This window comes from Macrotis lagotis, chromosome 1, assembly GCF_037893015.1.
Source record: "Macrotis lagotis isolate mMagLag1 chromosome 1, bilby.v1.9.chrom.fasta, whole genome shotgun sequence".
NCBI classification, from domain to species: Eukaryota; Metazoa; Chordata; class Mammalia; order Peramelemorphia; family Peramelidae; genus Macrotis; species Macrotis lagotis.
Window position 1 is genome coordinate 594193853 of NC_133658.1, and position 20366 is coordinate 594214218.

General features: G+C 37.7%; 1 protein-coding gene across 2 annotated transcripts in view; it reads left to right on the plus strand.

The window, feature by feature from the left end:
• Positions 1-20366, plus strand: part of SPSB4 (splA/ryanodine receptor domain and SOCS box containing 4) — a 169688-nt gene that overhangs the window by 49072 nt on the left and 100250 nt on the right. Inside the window, exons 1-2 of one of the 2 annotated variants that reach the window (XM_074214899.1) lie at positions 8277-8327; positions 8492-9335. In XM_074214899.1, the coding sequence (XP_074071000.1) occupies positions 8642-9335 (694 nt within the window). In that variant the 5' untranslated portion in view covers positions 8277-8327; positions 8492-8641. Of the gene's footprint in view, positions 1-8276; positions 8328-8491; positions 9336-20366 lie in introns of those variants that run through there. The other variant, XM_074214898.1, reaches the window with a different exon arrangement.

Here is a 20366-nt window from a genome sequence, read left to right on the forward strand (position 1 = left end):
CTGCATTCTCTTTGGGGTCAAAGACTTCCTTGAAGAAACCAAAGCTAAGCATCCAGAGAGACTACTCACATTTAAGTCCAATACACTCTAATACTAGTCCCCCTCTTTTCTATTTTCTGCCTCCCTTCCCCATTTATCCTTTTGGTTTTGGTTCTGCAAATCTTTGACATGATCTTAAGCAACTACATCTGCTGCTAGGTGGTTAAGACTAGTGATTTTAAATTTTGTGACTCTTTTTCTTAACTGGGAAGGATGAGAAATGATGTATGTTCAATTTTTCATATATGTTATAAGAAATCAAAACCATGTGGATGAAGAATGTGTTCAGAGTATAACAGGAAAACATGCTGGAGCTCTTGGGAATGTTTATGAAGTCACCCAAGGTGGGGAGGAGAAGGAAGAGGGGACTTTGTTAGGGGTGGCTGAGGAAAGTTTTAATGTAAACATTCTGGGGTGGGTAGAAGAAACAAGGGTTATCTTTTCTGAAAGGGCCATGATGTCCAGTTTACTTATAAAGCCTGCTTAGCCTCTTTGTAAAGCCCCTCCCTTCCCCCCCATCTAGGTTAAATAATGGCTCCTCTATTGGAGGGCAGTCCATACTGTCTCAAAAAGGGATTAGTGGGGCTGGGTGGCATGTTTGGGAAAGCTGTACTTTGAAAGAAGCTCATGAGGAAACAACCCCTGGCTGGGCTGGACTTCAGGAAAACAGTGAAGTTGGTGAAGTGTCTTTTTAATGCTGTTTCCTTCCCTTCCCTCTCCCTGTCAGACATGCCAGAGTCTCATTGCCAGGTCTAGTCTAAACTAATTCACAATAAAGTGTAAAAGATTTAATCCTACTCCCAGGGGTGTTTGCATTTTTAAAAAGAGATGTCTATAGAGCTGAAGGAAAATCACTAAGGATGGAATTTCTGTCATTGGTAAAGAGGAAGATGAGGGGAGGATTCCTTTTTTTTTTAGGTTTTTGCAAGGCAAATGTGGGGTTAAGTGGCTTGCCCAAGGCCACACAGATAGGTAATTATTGTGTCTGAGGCAGGATTTGAACCCAGGTACTCCTGACTCCAGGGCCAGTGCTTTATCCACTGTGCTACCTAGTCGCCTGAGAATTCCTTTTTTCCCTCAAATAAAACCACATAAGCAGTTACCTACATAGAAAGCTAATCCTGTTCCTTTTTCTAAAAGTAGACAGTATCCATTATGTACCTAAGTTTATAGTATGAAGTTAATGTCCTTACATAGGCTAAGGAATATGACAACTATGAGGAAAGGGAAACTATGGTATGTAAGAGAAAATAATAGGTATGAAGACATGGTCTGAATTAAAACCTTTGCTCTCCTACTTTCTATCTAATTTCCCTGGGTCTCAGTTTCCTTATCAGTAAAGAGAAGGGGATGGGGAATGGACTAAATATTTTCTAAGGTCCCTTTAGTTCTAATCTTATAATCTTAAGGATTAGAGATCTAGAGAAAATATAGACAGGATTGTTTCAGAACAGAGATAGTGGGATGGAAAAATAGGAACAGAAAACCAGTAAATACTGAGAACTACAGAATAAGTTAAGCAAAAACTGAATACTAGAACCCTGGAATAAAGTCAGGGGTTAGATATTTAAGGGACAGGATAGAATGGACATGTAAGTACATGAATCCAAAGATGAATTCCAAACCGAGATCATTTAATTGGAGGAAAGGTAGGGATATTATTATTAAGGTCCAAATTAAGCAAAAAACTGAGGAGTGCAACAGGTGATTGAGAGGTTATGAAGAACTGATAAAAGTCAAAGAATTTCAAGTTGAGAGGTCCAAGTGTAGAGTGATGGGCAATCTGGGAATTCCTGCAATAGGCAACTCTGGTAAAACTATAAGACTTGTTTGAATAGGAACTTGGCATTGGATTATATATAGTTAAATAGAGCAAGCTGAGCTAACAAATTCTGATTTAGAGGAGGTACAATTTAAAGACAAGATTAGTCCTTATGTTTAGTGCAGCAGGAATCCTTACAGAAGTGGGGAGGGGGTAAATAAACTCAGAGGCAAATGTTAGAGGGCTGCTGAGCCGTACGCTATTTGTGAATCGTTAGTTTGGTAGATAGACCCAATAAACCTAAGATGACCCAAGACCCAATAAACACAAGATGGCCCAATTTTCTAAATGTTAGATTTCTCAACCAGTGATGTTGAATCTGATTTACCATGAAAAATACATTTGTTTCACCACCAATTCCTTCCCTTGACCTGTCTACATTTAAATTACATCATAATTCAAGCAGAAATGGATACATACTTTTTAATGAATCATGTCTCTTCCTCATCACTTAACAATGGGTATTTTATTTCTGTGTACTAAGGAAAGGATAGTACCTGAAAAGGCAGAAATCTATAATGTATGATTACTTTTATTTTTACATTATGTAAATTCAGCCTATAACATTCAAAACTGTCCTAGTTTGTACTAATTTCTAATCTTCCTTTTTTAATGATTTTTTTAAAATGCCTCATTGATACTTTTTTTTTTAATACTATCCCTGTGCTCTCACAATTCACCATGGGGAAAAGCAAACCAAGCCTTTGCAACATGCATATTCAAAAAAAGAAATTTCCACTTTGACTAATTCCAAATAGAGCCCATTATCTGTCAAGAGATGAATAGTAGATTACACCATCAATCCTCTTAAATCTGATTTGGTCATTGCATTAATCAGACTTGTCATTACTTTGGTGGCATAGTGGATAGAACACTGACCTTGGAGATAGGAGGACAGGAGTTCAAATCCAGCCTCAGATACTTGACATTTATTAGCTGTGTGACTCTAGGCAAGTCACTTAATCCTGATTGCCTCCCATTCAGGGCCAACTCCAGTTGTCCTGACCCAAATCTGGCAACTGGACCCAGAAGGTCCTGGAGGAAAAAGTGAGGTTGGTGGACCTTAGCACAGCACCCCCTCACTCAAATCCAATTCATGTGCTTCACACTCCATTGATGTCCTGGTCTTCTTCGATAATGAAGGAGAAGCATCATTATCGTCATCTTTCAAAATTTGTTGTTATTGTATTGATTGTTATCCTGTTTCTGTTCACTTTACTCTTCATCAATTCATGTAGGTCTTTCAGGGTTTTTCTGAAACCATTCATCTTGTCATTTCTCATAGCACAACAATATTCTATTACTGTCATGTACAATTTTACATGGTGTAAGATTGGATACTTAAGCTGATAGTATCATAGAATTAAGATGGAAAAGGACTTAGAGATAACTGAGTCCAATATACTCATTTTACAGATATGGAAAGTGAGACCCCAAAGAGGCACTCGACAAGACCATATTTGCTATTTAGCAGCTATCTTACTATCAGTTAATACTAAAGGGAATTTTATTATTTTATATATACTTTCATTGTTATAGAGCACTTTTGGTAAGGAACTTATTTCTTCTGTCAATTCTTGAAGTCTTGGAAAGTTGGGGATAGTTCTGAGACATTAATTGATTTACCTCAGGATATAAAGTTAGTATGTCATAGGTGATACACAAACTCTGATATTTATTTCAAAAGCAGCTATTTATCCCATATGCCAGGCTGTTTTTCCAAAGAGAAACCTAAATAAAAGCTGCTCTTATTGATTATAAATTCACAGAGGTAAGTATCTAAAAATCACTGGATTTCTTCTGGCCAGGATAACTATGCAGAACATTTTTTAAACAATAAGAGAATTTCTGTAAAATAGATTTTGGAAGCTTTAGAAAAGATGTTCTCGGTCCCCAATAGGAGTTTGATATGAGGTATTTCTATGTTTTAAATTCTCTTGGGATTTTATGTTACCAAAAGATTTACCAAAATGTCATTGATTTTTAACCTGTACATTTATAAAATGAACACAAAACAATATTTTAAAAGGTCTCTGACATTCATTTTTTCAGTCATCAAGCTTTCATTTTTTTTTCCCTTCCACCTTCCTTTATCTGCTGGGAGTAGACAAAGGAAGAAATCTCTCATGAGCTCAGTCAAGCAAACTATATTCCTCTTTGGTCAGATCCAAAAACCTCCTTATAATTGTTCCATCCTTTCTCTGTCCTGAGGTAGATAGCAATCTTCTTTGTCATTCCTTTGGAATCATCATTGATTATTTAGTCCATCAGAATTAAATCCTTCAAAATGTTTTGTTTTTATGTTGATATTACAATATATGGTTCTGTTCACTTTACTCAACATCAGTTCATAATTCTGCATGTCACTGGAATAACTTTTTTCTCTTTTCTCAAAGTATGATAGGATTCCCAGATATTTCCCAGCACTATCACTTTCTACTCATTCTAAAGATTTTATCCATTTTTTTGAAGAAGGAAAAAAAAGGGGGGAAAAAAAGAGAATCCTTGGTGTGTATGTGAATTTGAAGACCTAAGTCTAGTTAATGCCAATTATATCCAGAAAGATATCTGTTCAGTGTGATAAAAAAGACATGTATTTATCATGTTATTCTTTCTTTAGGAGCCCTAATTTTTCTCCTTTGCTTTGTTAGTTTCCTTTTGTCTCTGTCTCTCTTTTTCTCTTTTGCTTTCATTATTAATTCCCTGTGAAGAGAATTTTAAAGCTGGGAGAGACCTTGGAGATCAATTAATCCAACCTCATTTGGCAGAGACAGTAACAGACAGAGAGGAAATGACTTGCTCAAAGGCTTTCAGTGCCTTGGAGGCACACTTGGGAAAAGACTTCAAATCTCTGGACTCTTAATTCAGAGTTCTTCCCACTAATCAGTTGCCTCTCTTTCCCCTTAAGTCTTTTTCTACTCTGATCTTTTGTCATTGTCTTTCTACTGTCTTGATTCATTTCTTTTTTTAAAAATTATTTATACATTACTACAATTAGTCTTGCTGTAAAAGTAAACATACTCCCCCCACCCACCCCCACAAAGATAGGGAAACATCATGAAAACTAAAGTGAGAGGAAAAAGAAGAAAAAAGAAATTGTACTTCAGTCTGCATCAGCCCTTTCCCTGGGATAGTTTGCCTTCTCTATCACAAGTCCATCACAGAAGTTGCTTCAGTATTTTTTTCCCACAGTTGCTATTGCTAACTATTTCCCTCCATCTATTTCTCCCCACTCCCATTGATTGTATTTTCTTTCTCCTTTCACTTTGTCCTGCCTCAAAGTCTTGTGGGGCAACCAAGTGGTAGAGTGGACAGAGTACCCACCCTGGAGCCTTGCAAAAATTAAAAAAATAATAAAAATGAAAAATGGAGTCTAGGCTCTTTTCTTGGTCATGATTTTCAGATAGTCCAATAATTTTTAGGGTTTTTTTTTGCAAAGCAGTTGGGTTAAGTGACTTGCCCAAGGCCACACTGCTATAGGCAATTATTAAGTATCTGAGGCTGGAGTTGAACTCAGGTACCCCTGACTCCAGGGCTGGTGCTCTAGCTTTCCCAGTCCAATAATTTAAAAAAACTTCTTTCCTGGATCTGTTTTCCAGGTCAGTTGTTTTTCCAGTGGGATAGTTCACATTTTCTTCTAGTTTTTCCTTCTTTTGGTTTTGTTTTATTGTTTCTTGATTTCTCACAAATCATCAGCTTCCCTTAGCTCCATTCTACATTTTAAGTTGTTCCTTTTTCATCTGGTCAATTCTGCCTTTTAAGGTATTCTCCTCATTGACCTTTTGGACCACTTTTCCATTTGACCTAAACTGGTTTCTAAGTTGTTTTCTTCTATTTTTTTTTGTATCTCCCTCATCAAAGTTGCTGACAGTTTTCTTGATTTTCCTACATCACTCTCATTTCTCTTCCCAGTTTTTCCTCTACCTTCCTTATTTGACTTTCAAAATCCTTTTTAGACCAATTTCTATTTTTCTTGGAGACCTTGGATACAGAAGCTTTGATTGTCATTGTCTGAGTATGTATTTTGATCTTCCATGGGGCCAAAGTAATTATCTATAGTCAGATTCTTCTTCTTCTTCTTTTTTTCTGTTTACTCATTTCCCCAGCCTATAACCTGGTTTTAATGTACTTCCCAAACTTTTGAGTGTTTTGGGGACACCTCATCCCACATACACACACAAGGACCTCAATTCCTTCAATCTCTTATGAAAGGCTCTGACTGCTCTCCTGACCTGTGCTCTGCACTGTGGATAACCACAAGCACTCCCTTATGCCCTGGAACTGTGAAGAGGATCCCTGCTCTTCTATGACAATAGGGGACCCTAAACTGCAATCAGGGTCTGAATATGGACAAAGTATAAGAGTCCTGTCCCAGGGATAGTGCAGAGACCTCAATACTTTCCCCCCTACCTTCTTAGTTTCTGTTGGGCCAAGCTCTCTAGAAACAGCTCCTAGATGGCTCTGCAGACCTGCTTCTGGTTCCTGGCTGTGGCTTCGCTAAGGCCTGAGCTGGCCTCAACTCCGTGCTCTCTCTGGCAGTTTTCCTGCTGATCTTCCAAGTTGTCCTTAGAGATCACCCGATTGGGAAGTCTGCAAACCACTCCTCCTGCCAAGAACTCAGGCGCCCCTAGGGACCCAGGCACCCTGCAGGCTGTTCTTGGAAGGTTGAAGTTCATTTGCTCCTGGCACAGGGTGGCCCTGTGACTGCGCTGTGGCCTCTTCTGACCCTGGGGGAACAGAGCCTTTCCTCAGATCTTCTAAGTTATCTTGGGCTGGAAAATTGCTTCACTCGGTCTTTTTGTGGGTTCTGCCCACAGAATTTGGTTAGAGTCATAACTTTAAGCTCTTTAGAGTATTCTAGAAGAGAGCTTCTGGGAATTCTTGACTCCATGGCACCATCTTGACTCCAAAACTCTTAACTTTATTCATGCATTTCTTTTGACTCATTCTTTTGTCTGTCACTGTCCCACCCTATCATGCCTTAAACTCTTCTTCCTCCCATCTGACCATCATAACTCTCAATATACATCAGGTTTAAAAAGAATTTGTAATTCCTAAAGCCCTTAATATAGAAAGATGAATGCTTCCAGGCTCTCTACTTCTTTCCCTTGTTTTGCTCAAGGTGAAGTAGAAAGGGAACAAATGAGACACATCTCATCTCCTTTTTCTTAATGATGCAGAGAACCCAGGAGACAGGAGATATACTTTTCCTACATGTGTCTGACCATAAGAAAATAATAGTAATCTTCTGGAGTGAGAAACAGAAAAACTATCTATCCCATGGTTCAGTAGACAAAGGATAGAGAGAAGACAGACAGAGAAAGAGAGACTGAAGAGGAAGAAAAGAAAGCAGGGAAAAGTGAGGGAATGTTAGGCAGTCAAAGATTTGGAGAGAGGGAGAGCAGAAGAGGAGGAAAAGGGACAAAGGGAGAGACTTAAACAGAATCAAATTAGCAAGCACAATATTTTGTTGTCCCCAGATCAACTATTAGCCAGATCTCTGTAATGTCAGCATCAGCCACAGCTCAGACCTTAGCTGGCTTATGCCCATGGAATTGTAGAGACAACAGAGAATAATAATCAACTTGCACACAGATGTGAGACAAACGAAACTGGAATTTTTATCAAAAGGGAAATCAGTGCTGTTCATTTTTACCCTAGTGTAGTAGACTGAATTGTGCTCCCTTTCCCTGTCCCAACCCCCCAGGCCTCTGGCTAGGGAGCATCTCCAGCCTGTTTGGGTGGGAGGCAGGCAGGGCGTGAAGAATGTCTGTGTCCTATTATGACTCAGAGGAAGTTATTGTCTGTGCTTTATATACACAGTGGGCCCGCTACATCCTGCTGCACATTTTATGAGCCAGACTGGGGAGGGAACGATAGGGAAAGATTTTTTTTTCTATTTTTTAAACTATATATTGAACTGTCCACTATTTACCTTTTAAAGCCTCTAGGGTGTGTGCCTGGACATTTTGACAGATCTGCTCTGACCTTAGGTCAGCAGCTAGTTTAAATAAAGTGAGCCCTGGAGTACCCATCAAAAAGCCTAACATTAATTAGCCACATGGCCTTGGGCAAGTCATTTAACTTCTCTTACACTCTGAATTTCCTCCTCTAAAATGGCAATAGTAATAACTGTTGAAGCCTGCTTCAGAGGAATATTACAAGGCCTTAATTAATACCCCAAATCTTTGTAGGCCCAGCCTGGGATTCATCTCCTGGAAGCCTTCGCTGGCCACCCCTAGTTCTTGAATAGCTGTAGGATTATTTATTATGTCACTCATTTGGCTCATCTGTTCTCTTTTATCATGAGAAATCTTTTTATATCTGATCTCCCAAGCTTGATTGTAAACTCCTTGACTGTAGAAATTATACCCTATATATATCCTCAGTACAGGAGGTGTTCAACTTGTTGATGTTATAGACTGAGTTGAATTTCAGATAGAGATTGAACTAGATGACCTATGAGGTACCTTCTAACCCTGAAATTCTCTAAATCTATGATTAAAAAAAAGAAAATCCCATAGGATTTAGCTCAATGACTTTCCATTGTTGGTGTTAATAAATACTGATTGCTTAATTATCGTTATCAATTATGGCTGAAGCTAACTAGCATTATCTGTTTTGTTCCAGGAGCTCATGTTCCCCAACAGCAGTAGAACAGGCAAGCTTCAATCAAGGGAGAGAATCTGAACTATTTGCCTAGTTTCTGGTTCAGGGGGTAGCCACTCCCATGAGGTAACCCCGGCCTGTGACTGGCCTCTTCTCCCCCTTGGTGAAGCAATGGGCCAGAAAATCTCAGGGAGTATCAAATCTGTGGATGTACGTGAACCCCCTTACCAGTCAGTGAAACGAGACCTGAGGGGGCCTGACTTTTGCCGGCCAACCCGCCTGGACCTGCTGCTGGATATGCCTCCAGCCCGGTCAGAGGTCCAGCATCAACATGCCTGGAATCCTGAGGATCGCTCACTGAACATTTTTGTGAAAGAAGATGATCGTCTGACCTTCCATCGTCACCCAGTAGCCCAAAGCACAGACTGTATCCGAGGGAAGGTGGGCCATGCCCGAGGCCTCCATGTATGGCAGATCCACTGGCCTACCCAGCAGAGGGGAACACATGCCGTGGTGGGTGTGGCCACTGCCGAGGCTCCCCTACATTCAGTGGGCTACACGGCACTCGTTGGCAGTAACAGTGAGTCCTGGGGCTGGGATTTAGGACGAAATAGACTTTATCATAATTCTAAGAACCAACCTGGTGTGACCTACCCCACTTTCTTAGAGACAGATGAGGCATTTGTGCTTCCAGATTCTCTACTGGTTGTTTTGGACATGGATGAGGGCACACTCAGTTTCATTGTGGATGGAGAATACCTTGGTGTGGCCTTCCGGGGGCTGAAAGGGAAAAAACTCTATCCTGTAGTGAGTGCTGTTTGGGGCCACTGTGAGATCACAATGAGATACATTAATGGACTTGATCGTAAGTATTCTACCCTTTCTCATTTTCCTCCTTAGGTTAACTCTTTGCTGGATCATTTCGAGAAGAAGGATAGTGTCTTAAATAAATTTTCCCTTCTCCAGTTTCTAGCCCAGACAAAACTGTTTTGGACATATTACTCTAGTGTTTAATGAATACATGTTGTCATTATGTTTGTAAGTATTTTTTGAAACAAATATCAAAGACCAAACTAAATTCTTGTTGTCATTAACATTTATGTAATAGTAATATTAACTCTGGAGGTAGTATGGAGTTATGGATAGAGAAGTGTCCTGGAGTCTGGAAATTGTTGTTCAGTTGTTTTTCTATCATGTTCGACTTTTTGTGACCCACATTTGTAGTTTTTTTGGCAAAGATACTGGAGTGGTTTGCCATTTCCTTCTCTAGATTATTTTACAGATGAAGAACTGAGACAAATAGGGATATGACTTGCCCAGGGGTCACACATTCTCTCTGAGGTCAGATTTGAACTCATAAAGATGTGTCTTCCTGATTTCAATCTCAGTGTTCTATCCATTGCACCACCTAGCCCATATCTTGCTTCTGATGCCTGCTACCTGCATGATTCTAGGCAAGTTACAATCCTTCAAGGTTTTAGGCAATCTAATAATAAGCTATGGAATATTTGTTGACCTGTCTTGGTAGAAGGAATTTCCTCACTGGGACTTCTTTACTCCAGTGAAATCACAGATCCAAGCCCTTCCCCCTCCAAAAAAGCCTCCTAACCTAATATAATAATGTAAGAATAACCATAAGGGGCAGCTAAGTGGCACAGTGGATAGAGCACCAGCCCTGGAGTCAAGAGGACCTGAGTTCAAATTTGAGCTCAGACACTTAATTGCCTAGTTGTGTGACCTTACCCCGTTGTCTTAAATAAAAATAAACTTTAAAACAAAAAAGAATTAAGCACAGATCTACAGCTGGAAGTGATCTCAGAGGCCATTGATCTCATATATAAATGAGGAAATTTAGATCAAGGGTCTTAACCAGTTAACAAACTAGTACCAGGAATTGTAATCAGCTCTGTAGATAGAAATGAAAACAGAAACACAATCTCTCTCCTCAAAGAACTCACATTCTACTCTAGGAGATAACTATGTACATTTAAGTTCTATACAGTCTATTTCAAAGGCAATCTTAAGGGAAGGAAGCAGCAGATGGGCAGACTTGGGAGAGTCTTTCTACAGAAGATGGGATTTAAACTGAGGCTTAAAGGACACAGGGAAGCTAGAAGGGAAAATATTGGTGGCACAAGGGATAGCCATGAAAATGTAGAATCAGGAGCTAAAAAATCAAATGTAAAGATTAGGTAGCCCCAGACGAATAGAGAAAGATATGCAGACTGCAAAGGTAATGAAGAAAGGAACAGTTTGTAAAGAGCTTTACTTAAGTGCCAAATAGAAAGTTTTATATTTGCTCCTGGATTGGAGGCATTGGAGTTTTTTTGAGTGCATGTGGAAAGAGGTGGCGGTGGCAGGGGTGGGGGGAGAGGTGAGATAGTCATAAGCCTTCATTCCCAGGTTTGAATCAATTAACCTGTGAGAAGGTACTGACTACCTACTAAGTGTCTAGCTTGGTGTTAGTCCCATGGCAAAATTAATGAATTATAAGATAATGACATAATTTGAAAGAATTTAATATCTAGGAATGAAGAAGAAAAACAAGTATTTATTAATAATTTATATAGTGCTTACCTATGTGCCAGTCACCAGTTGTGTCAATCACATTACAATTATTATCTCCTCACATTAACCCTATGGAGTAGGTACTACTATTTTCTCCATTTTATAGATGAGGAAACTGAGGCAAAGAGGTTAATTGACTTGCAGGTCTTTTAGACTTCAGATCTAGCCCTTTGTGCTCTATGATGCTACTACCTAACTGCCTAAATGTATTGTATTTAGTATGTATTGGACCAAACAAATTCCCACAATCGTCACTTATTTTTTTTATTTTTAGTTTTTTAGTTTTATTTGCAAGGCAGTGGGGTTAAGTGGCTTGCCCAAGGCCACACAGCTAGGTAATTATTAAGTGTCTGAGACTGGATTTGAACTCAGATACTCCTGTCCAGGGCAGGTGCTCTATCCCCTGCGCCACCTAGCCGCCCTCCCCAATCATCATTTGTAATGCATCATTTCTTTATCTGGAAATGGATAGCATGTTTCATTGTCAGTTCTTTGGTGCTATGTTTGGTCACTTTTTTTTTTTTGGCAAGGTAATGAATGGTTTTAAGTGGCTTATCCAAGGTCAGACAGCTAGGTGATTATTAAGTGTCTGAGGCTGGATTTGAACTAGGGTCCTTCTGATTCCAGGGCAGGTGCTCTATCCACTGCTCCACCTAGCCCCTTGCTCACTGTTGATCAGAGTAACTAAGTCTTTGAAAGCTGATTATATTTACAGTACTCCTGTTATTATTTAAGTTGCTTTCTTCCCTTTGCATAAGTTCATAAAAGTCTTCCCAAGCCCTGAAGATATAAATAGAAGCAAAAACAAAGGAACTTACATTCTTATATATTCTTAGGCAATATTCAATAGGGGGGGGTGGAGGGGAGGAGAGGGTACCAAGGCATGGCTTTGAAGTCTTACAAATTCAGGGACAAAGATAAGAGAAACAAGATTAATACCAGAATTATATCTGCTCCAGGGCAGCTAGGTGGCACAGTGAATAGAGCACCAGCCCTGGAGTCAGGAGGACCTGAGTTTAAATCCAGCCTCAGACACAAAATAATTACTTAGCTGTGTGACCTTGGGCAAGTCATTTAACCCCATTGCCTTGAAAAAACTAAAAAAAATAAAATTTAAAAAGAATTACCTGCTTCATCAAGAGATACATAATGGACTAAATGAGGGAGAAGATGGTCTTTTTATATTGTTTTCTGATCAGACCACATTGGGAATTTAAAAAAAAATTATTTAAGGCAATGGGCTAAGTGACTTGCCCAAGGTCACACAGCTAGGCAATTATTAAATGTCTTGGCTGGATTTGAACTCAGGTCCTCCTGACTCCAGGGCTGGTGCTCTATCCTCTACACCCCACATTGGGAATTTTGATTTCAATGATGAGTGCTCTGTTTTAAGGACATGGATATGCTAAAAATTATCCAGAGGAGAATGCTTATTGATGGTGAAAGACTTTGCCATAGATGATTATGCCATAAGATCGGTTAAAGGAACAGGGAGTGTTTACCATGGAGAAACCATTCAAGTCTTTGAAGGGTTTTCATATGGAAGAGGGAATAGACTTGATTTGCTTAATTAACCCCCAGAGGACAGAAGTAAAAACTTTAGGTGGAAATGGGAGAGTGGTAGATTTGATTCAGTAAGGAAAATCTTCCTATTAGAGTTGGGGTTTTTTTTTAGTTTTTTTGCAAGGCAAATGGGGTTAAGTGGCTTGCCCAAGGCCACACAGCTAGGTAATTATTAATTGTCTCAGGCCGGATTTGAACTCAGTTACTCCTGACTCCAAAGCCAGTGCTCTATCCACTGCGCCACCTAGCCGTTCCTATTAGAGTCTTTCAAAGGTGAAGTGAGCTGCCTAAGAAGATAGTAGATCCCATGATTATAGAGATCTTCAAGAAAAAGAGGAGTGGAATCTTATTATGTAATTTTGCTATTTCTTATACTTTATTTTTCTTAAAGGATATGATTTCTCTCTCATCACATTCAACTGAGATCAATGCATGCCATGGAAATAATTCAAAAACTAACAGAATGCCTTCTGTGGGGGGTGGGGGAGGAAAGCAAGAATAGGGGGGAAATTGTAAAATTCAAAAATAAATAAAATCTTTCTTAAAAAAAAGAGGAGTGGAGGCAGTTAGGTGCTACAGAGGATAGAGCTTCAATCCTGGAGTCAGGAAGATCTGAGTTCAAACCCAGTCTCAGGCACTTATTAACTGCATTACCCTGGGTAAGTCACTTAACCCTGATTGTCTAAAAATAAAAAGAGGAGTGTAGAGAAAAGTTCTGAATTTTTGAGCCAAGGTTTTTAATTATGGCTCTACCATTACTTCTTTGTGACCTTGGGTAAGTTACAACCTCTCTGAACTTCAAGTTGCCTTATTTACATCTATATAAATATTAACATTATATATTATTTTATGTATTTTAAATTATTATGCTATTTTAAAATAGCTATAAATTCTATTTTATTTGTATTTCTGAATTGTCTCTTTCAACCACTAAGAAGGAAAAACAGAATCTTTACAAATATGTAGAGTTATGCCAAACAAATTCCTACATTCTGCATCAGTTCTCTATCTGGAGGTGGAGAGCATGTTTCATCGTGAGTTCTTTCGCATTATGGTTGGTCATTGTTTTGATCAGAGTTGTTAAGTTTTTTTAAGCTGATTATATTTACAGTACTGCTATTATTATATGTGTTGTTCTCCTTTTTGCTTATTTCCCTTTATGTAAGTTTTAAAAAAGTCCTCCCAAGTCTGAAACCATTACTTTCATCAATTTCTTATAGTACAAAAGTATTTCCTCTCATTCACATAGCATAGCTAACTCGGTCATTCCCTTTTTGATATCCTCAGTTTCCAATACTTTGCTACCATAAGAAGAACTGCTATAAATATTTTTGTACATATTGGTCCTTTTCCTCTTTCTTTGATCTCTTTGGTGTATGGATTTAGTAGCAGGATCACTGGATCAAAGAGTATAAACAGTTTAATAGGTTTTTGGGCAGAGGTCCAAATTGCTTTCCAGAATGGTTGAACTTGTTCAGAGCTTTAGCAACAGTGGATTAGTGTATCTGTTTTCCTACAGACTCTCCAAAACTTGTAATTTTCTTTTTCTGTCATCTTAGCCACTCTTGAGTGTGAGATGGTACCTCAGAGTTGTTTCAATTTACATTTCTCAAATTATTATTGATTTAAAGCATTTTTTATGTGGATATTGATAGCTTAAATTTCTTTCTCCAAAGATTACCTTTGACTATCAATTGCAGGATGGCTCTTGTTCTTGTAAATTAGACTCCATTCTATGTTTTAGAAATAAAATCTTTATCAGAGAAGCTTACTGCAAAAACCTTTTTTCCTGAATTTTTCCTGCTTTTCCTTTAGTTTTAGCTGCATTGATTTTGTTTGTCCAAAAATCAAAGTTTCTGCAGTCAAAGTTATTCATTTTACTTCAAAGAGTCTATGTTTGAATGAATCAAAGTCCAAACATAATCAACAAAAAAATTAGAAAATTTAATAAACACTATGTAGTCTCCATGGAAATTATTTAATAATTATTATATAATAACAATAACTATTCTCATTTATGTGTAAAATTGAAAAAATATGTTGAAATGTCCTCCCTACTCATAAGATTATGACTTCACTAGAGGCAATATGTTGATAATCATCTTTTTCTCCAAAAGTTTTGAAAACTAAAGCTCCATTGCCCTCTGGCATTACAATTTTTCACAATGCAGTTATGCTTACCTCAAAGACATAAAGAATACTTTATCTCAGCAGTTTATTAATGTAATAGGGTTTTTTTTAGGTTTTGTTTTGTTTGGGTTTTTTTGCAAGGCAGATGGGGTTAAGTGGCTTGCCCAAGGCCACACAGCTAGGTAATTATTAAGTGTCTGAGATCGGATTTGAACCCAGGTACTCCTGACTCCAAGGCCGGTGCTTTATCCACTATGCCACCTAACTGCCCCTTATTAATGTAATAAACAGAAGTTCTTGATAATCTTCTTTTTCCCTTGATAGTGCTTTTATTCCCAAGGCATGTTGCTCTGGTTCACACTAAGATCTTGAGAACCTCTGTGATTTCCAGGGACCTTTTCCTGGAAAGAGTCTGCAATTCATAGAGCTCAAATTCACAGCATAATGAGTAATTACTCAAGCCAGCAGAGAAAGGGAACACGTACAGGATGGATTGTGATGTTTAATGGGATGAGTTAGGTGTCTGATTTTGACTTTTGGATTATTAATGATGTATATAAATTATTAGAACTTGAAGGGGATTATAAAAGGAATTGGTGGTTATCTAATAGTGTTTTCAGAAGCCTGGACCAGTCTAGAATAGAGTAAGATAATAACCTGCTTTATTCTACAAACTATGCTTCTATAAGCATTTGGAATAACTTTATTAGTAGCCATATCTCTTTGTTGTTGATAATCATGAATTTATGACAAGCCAGGTATCTTTTTAATGAATCATTTGAAATACATAGATAAAATAGGATCAATGAAAAAGTTCTGTGGCAATGTCACTAGAGATTGCTTTCCTTGAATCAACCCTCTGTCTATATAGTTGTTCAAACATTCATCTATGGACCTGAATGCTATCATCCAAATCACATCTCTTTATCTTATCCACAAGGATATCAGAATAAACAGGGCAAGGATCCAGGTCACAGTAAGACTCCTGGCACAATATTGCAAAAGTGATTCAACTAATCATATTCAACCTGTGTTCCTGGAGGATTCTATCAATTATCCAAGTAATTATTCAGATGATGACTCAGCAGTATAATTGGATATACAGCCAGGCTCCCAATTTGTTTAATGAAGACTGAAGAAAACTTTCTGTCAGGTTTCAAGGACATCCACTCATTTCTGTAATAATTTTCTAAGTATGACATCCCATTCACAATGTTCGTTTCCCAAAAGCCGGTTACTCATTCATGCCTAGAAATGATCCTTGGGAAGATAAGTCACCTGCACACACACTCAGTTTTCCCCAAACTATCCCCCCTTCCTAACTACCCTATTACTGTTGAGATACCATCATCCTTCCAGTCACCTAAGCTTGAAATGTTATCATAGATCTCTCATCCTCTCACTTCGACCCCTTAACTCATATCCCATCATTTGTCAAGTCTTATCACTTCTACCTTTATACTATCTCTCAAATATCCCAATCACTTGCCCTTCTTTCCTCTGACACTATCACTCTGTGGATGCCTCCATCAGGTCACACCTGGATTATGACTATGGCCAGCTCATAAGTATCCCTGCCTCAGGTCTCCCTCCATAACCAAATATCTTTCTACCTTTCCAGGCTTCTTGCATCTTATTTTCCTCATCCTATACTGTAATCCAAAAGTATTAAATCCCTTCATTCTGATGAGGTTGGGTCTTCAATGATCTCCCTACTGGCATTTTACTAGTGCCCTCCAGTTTTTCATTGTCCTTCCTAGATTGTGCACTTTATATTGAACACAATGTTTCAGACAGTGTGTGACAGAGTATGCGTGGCACAATAGGACTATCTCTTTCCTTAAAGTAGGTAGCATGTTTGTATTCATAAAACCTTAGATCACAAGCCATGTCCTACATTACATGCCTATCTTCCAATTCTCTTCCTCCTCATTTCTACTTTCTGTCTTCCCAGGATGTCTTCACTCATTTGTCTTTTTTTTTCCCTTCCAGTTATGTCTGACACAATGTGACTCCATTTGGGTTTTATCAGCAAAGATACTAGAGTGGTTTGCTATTTCCTTCTCCAGCTCATTTGACAAATGAGGAAACTGAGGCAAATAGGGTTAAATGATTTACCTAGGGTCATACAGTAAAGGTTGTATGAGACTGGGTTTGAACTCAGATCTTCCTGATTCCAACTCTATCCATTGTTCCATCTAGGTGCTATGGCTCCCTTCAAGTCTCATCTAAATTCTCACTTTCTGCAATAAGCCTTTCCTAGGACTCCTTAATCTAAATGCCTTTCTTGTAAAATCATCTCCAGATATACAGAGGATTTGAGAATATTAAGACTAAAAGAGCATTTTGAAGTAATTTCATCTAACTCTTTGAGGTTCATGAGGAACTTGATGAGTAGAGAAAATATACTTGCCCAAAGTCATATAGCAACTTATTAGCCAAGATATGAGTAGAATTCAGCCCTTTTTATTTCAGATCTAGTATTTTTTTCACTATAACATACAGAGAACAGCTAAGAAATTAGATGATAAAACATATTACATGCTAATCTTTTTGTTACTGATGATGTGTCAAGAATTCAGGGAAAGGAAAATAGATTAATGTAGGATGGAGCACAACAATTGACTTTGTGAATATGCAGAAGAAATAAAAACACCAAAGTCTGTTTAAGGTTCCACTTCTTGGTTCCTACCATCTCATTTTGCATACACAATAGAACTATCACTTCTCTTAATGAGGATAGCATGTTTGTATTCATATAACCTTAGATCACATAAACTTTTTGGACTGCCACCTCATAATTTTAAGCTGGAGGTTTCATATCTAATTCCATAAAAACTGTTGTTGATCTGTATTTTCCTTTCCTTTGTATACTCATCTTTATGCTGTTGATCTTTTTTTTAATCCAAGTACCTTATTTCATCTTTGTATGACTAGAGCCTGCTACATTTCCCTGTGTAAAAGTAGGTACTTTAAAAATGTTTAATGAATAAACAAAGCTCTATACTTTGGTTACTATGAATCTTTGCTTATTGCCCTGTCCACCCTTCTCTACAAAATGCCTTCCTAATTTTTCAGAATCCAACCTAACACAGACCTCTCCTTTATTCAAGCAGTTATACTTTCTTTCTCTTTTTAAGTAAATTACTCTCTTTTGTTTTTTTACATCATAAAATAACAAAATTTCCCCTATTATGCTTTCTCATTTACAGAAACCCATCTCATAACTAATATTTTGAAAGAAAAAAAGGAGGGAAAAATCAACATTACTAATCAGTACAATCAAAACACTGGGAATATGTGTAGTGTATCACCCGGTGGACATTCCATCTCTGAAGAGGGGTGGATCATAACTTCTTTTATGTAACATTCACTTTCAGTTGCTTTGTGGGCAGATTTTTCATTTATATTGTTGTTAGTCATTATGTGTGTTGTTATTGTGAGTGCATCAGTTCATGTATATTTTTCCATGCTTCTTTACTTTAATCTTATTCATTATTTCCTAATGAATTTCCTTATATTCATAAATGCACTACAATATCTATAGTAGCACCTTTTGTGGCTATACATTTTGTAAACAAAATAATCATGTACTTTTTCGTTATGCACTTGACGGAATGCTTTCAAGGCTTTGTGTGTGTGTGTGTGTGTGTGTGTGTGTGTGGTGTGTGTGTGTGTGTGTGTGTGTGTGTGTGTGTGTGTGTGTGTTTGCGTGTTTGCTTTTTCCAAGCAAAAAGGCAGATATCTGTGACTTTTCTGTAATGCTTCTCCTCCCCTATAATTCCACCCTTTAGTCTCTAGTACATAATTGTATTGATCCATAAATGTCTTCTGGGTTTAAATCATAAAAACTAAATAAAGAAGTGATATGGCATTAACTAAGAAGACCAGTAGTTTTCCCAAAGGAGAAAGGTCTTTCAGCCTTCTGGGAGTTTTAAAAAATATTTTAATTTATTCATTTTTCCAATTTTATGCAATGGTAGTTTTCAACAATTTTTTTTGCTAGGTTTTGAGTTTTAAATTTTTCTCCTTCCTTCCTCTATCAGAAAGCAATCTAATATAGGCTCTAAGTGTAATTATGTGAAACATAGATCCATATTAATCATGTTGTGAAAGAAGAATCAAATCAAAATGGAAAAGAATTAGAAAAAAATAATACCTAAGACAACTTTTAAAAATTGAAAATATAAACTCTGGTCTATTTTTAAACTCTGAGAGTTCTTTATAGGGTCACCAAGTTCTTAGAAAGCTGGTAGACAAAAAAAATGGTGCTGTTAGATTCTTGAGCAGGGTAAGAGAAATGGTGTGATGACAGCTGTGTTTTTGGAAGATCAGCATGGCAGCAGTGTGCAGGATGAATAGGAAGATGGAGAAAATGGAGGCAGGGAGGCCAGATGGGGGCTTTTATCACAACCCTAGTATGATGTGTTGAGACCTAGAGACTTAAGAGACAGGGTGGTGACAGAAAAGTAAAAAGTAATAGGCTTGTTGGGTGGTTTGGATAAGGCAAGATTTGTGGAAAGGCAAAAAAGCATTAACTTTCATTCTGGAATTTCAGCAAGATTTTCTGAAGAAGAAATGATTCAAGTAATCCTTGAGGTAAACCTAAAGCAAGCAAGCGATTTACTTTAATGGACCCATGATCTCATTCATTGCAATTACATTCAACTCACACCTTCTCATTCTATGTGATGATACTTGTTCAAGTCTTTCAGTAAATCTCTCATAATAGGTCTGCCCAAGGCACTGTAGACAATGTCTGACCTTTCAATCTGTGACTGTACCATTGTAGTACTCAGGCTGTTTGTTATCCCTCATCCTGAAAATATTAGAAGCCCACACATCCATTTCTGGTTGTTTGTGTCCCAGGTAAATGCTGTATTTAAGAAGGTCCTTTGGAATAACCTGATCTTCATTTCACAGAAAAAGAAAGTGAGACTCAGTGGCAGAATGGGTCCTCAAAAACCTATCTCTCTTGACTCTTATTCCAGGAGAACTCATTAAAAATGGGGGTGTGCTTGGGTCTCTTAAAAATGTGTAGCTTTGGATTGTCACATGCATATTTTTATCTCTGAATTGGATCATAACACTTTGTCAACTACTAGTACTTACCAAAAGTATAGTATGACTCTTTTCAAAATAATGTTTTATTCTTTACTCAATTACATGGAAAACAATTTTTAACATTTGGGTTAAATGTTTTTTAAGTTTTTGAATTCCAAATTTTATACCTCCCTCAATCACCTGGCCTCCGCTTTGAGATGGTAACAAAATCTGAGATAAATAATACATGTAGATTCATGCAAAACTTTTTGAAATTAGTTATTTTGTATAAGAAAACTTGAACAAAAAAAGAAAAAAGTGAAAAAAATATGTGTCAGTTTGTATTCAGATATCAGTCCTTTCTGGGGGGGATAAACTTTTTCATCATGTGTCCTTTGGGACTGTGTTTGATCATTATATTGCTAAGAATAGCTAGGTCATTCACAATCCTTCATTGCTGTTACTACATTCATTGTTCTCCTGGTTCTGCTTACTTCACTTTATATCAGTTCCTGTAGGTCTTTCCAAGTTGTTTTTTTTTTTTAGGTTTTTGCAAAGCAAATGGGGTTAAGTGACTTGCCCAAGGCCACAC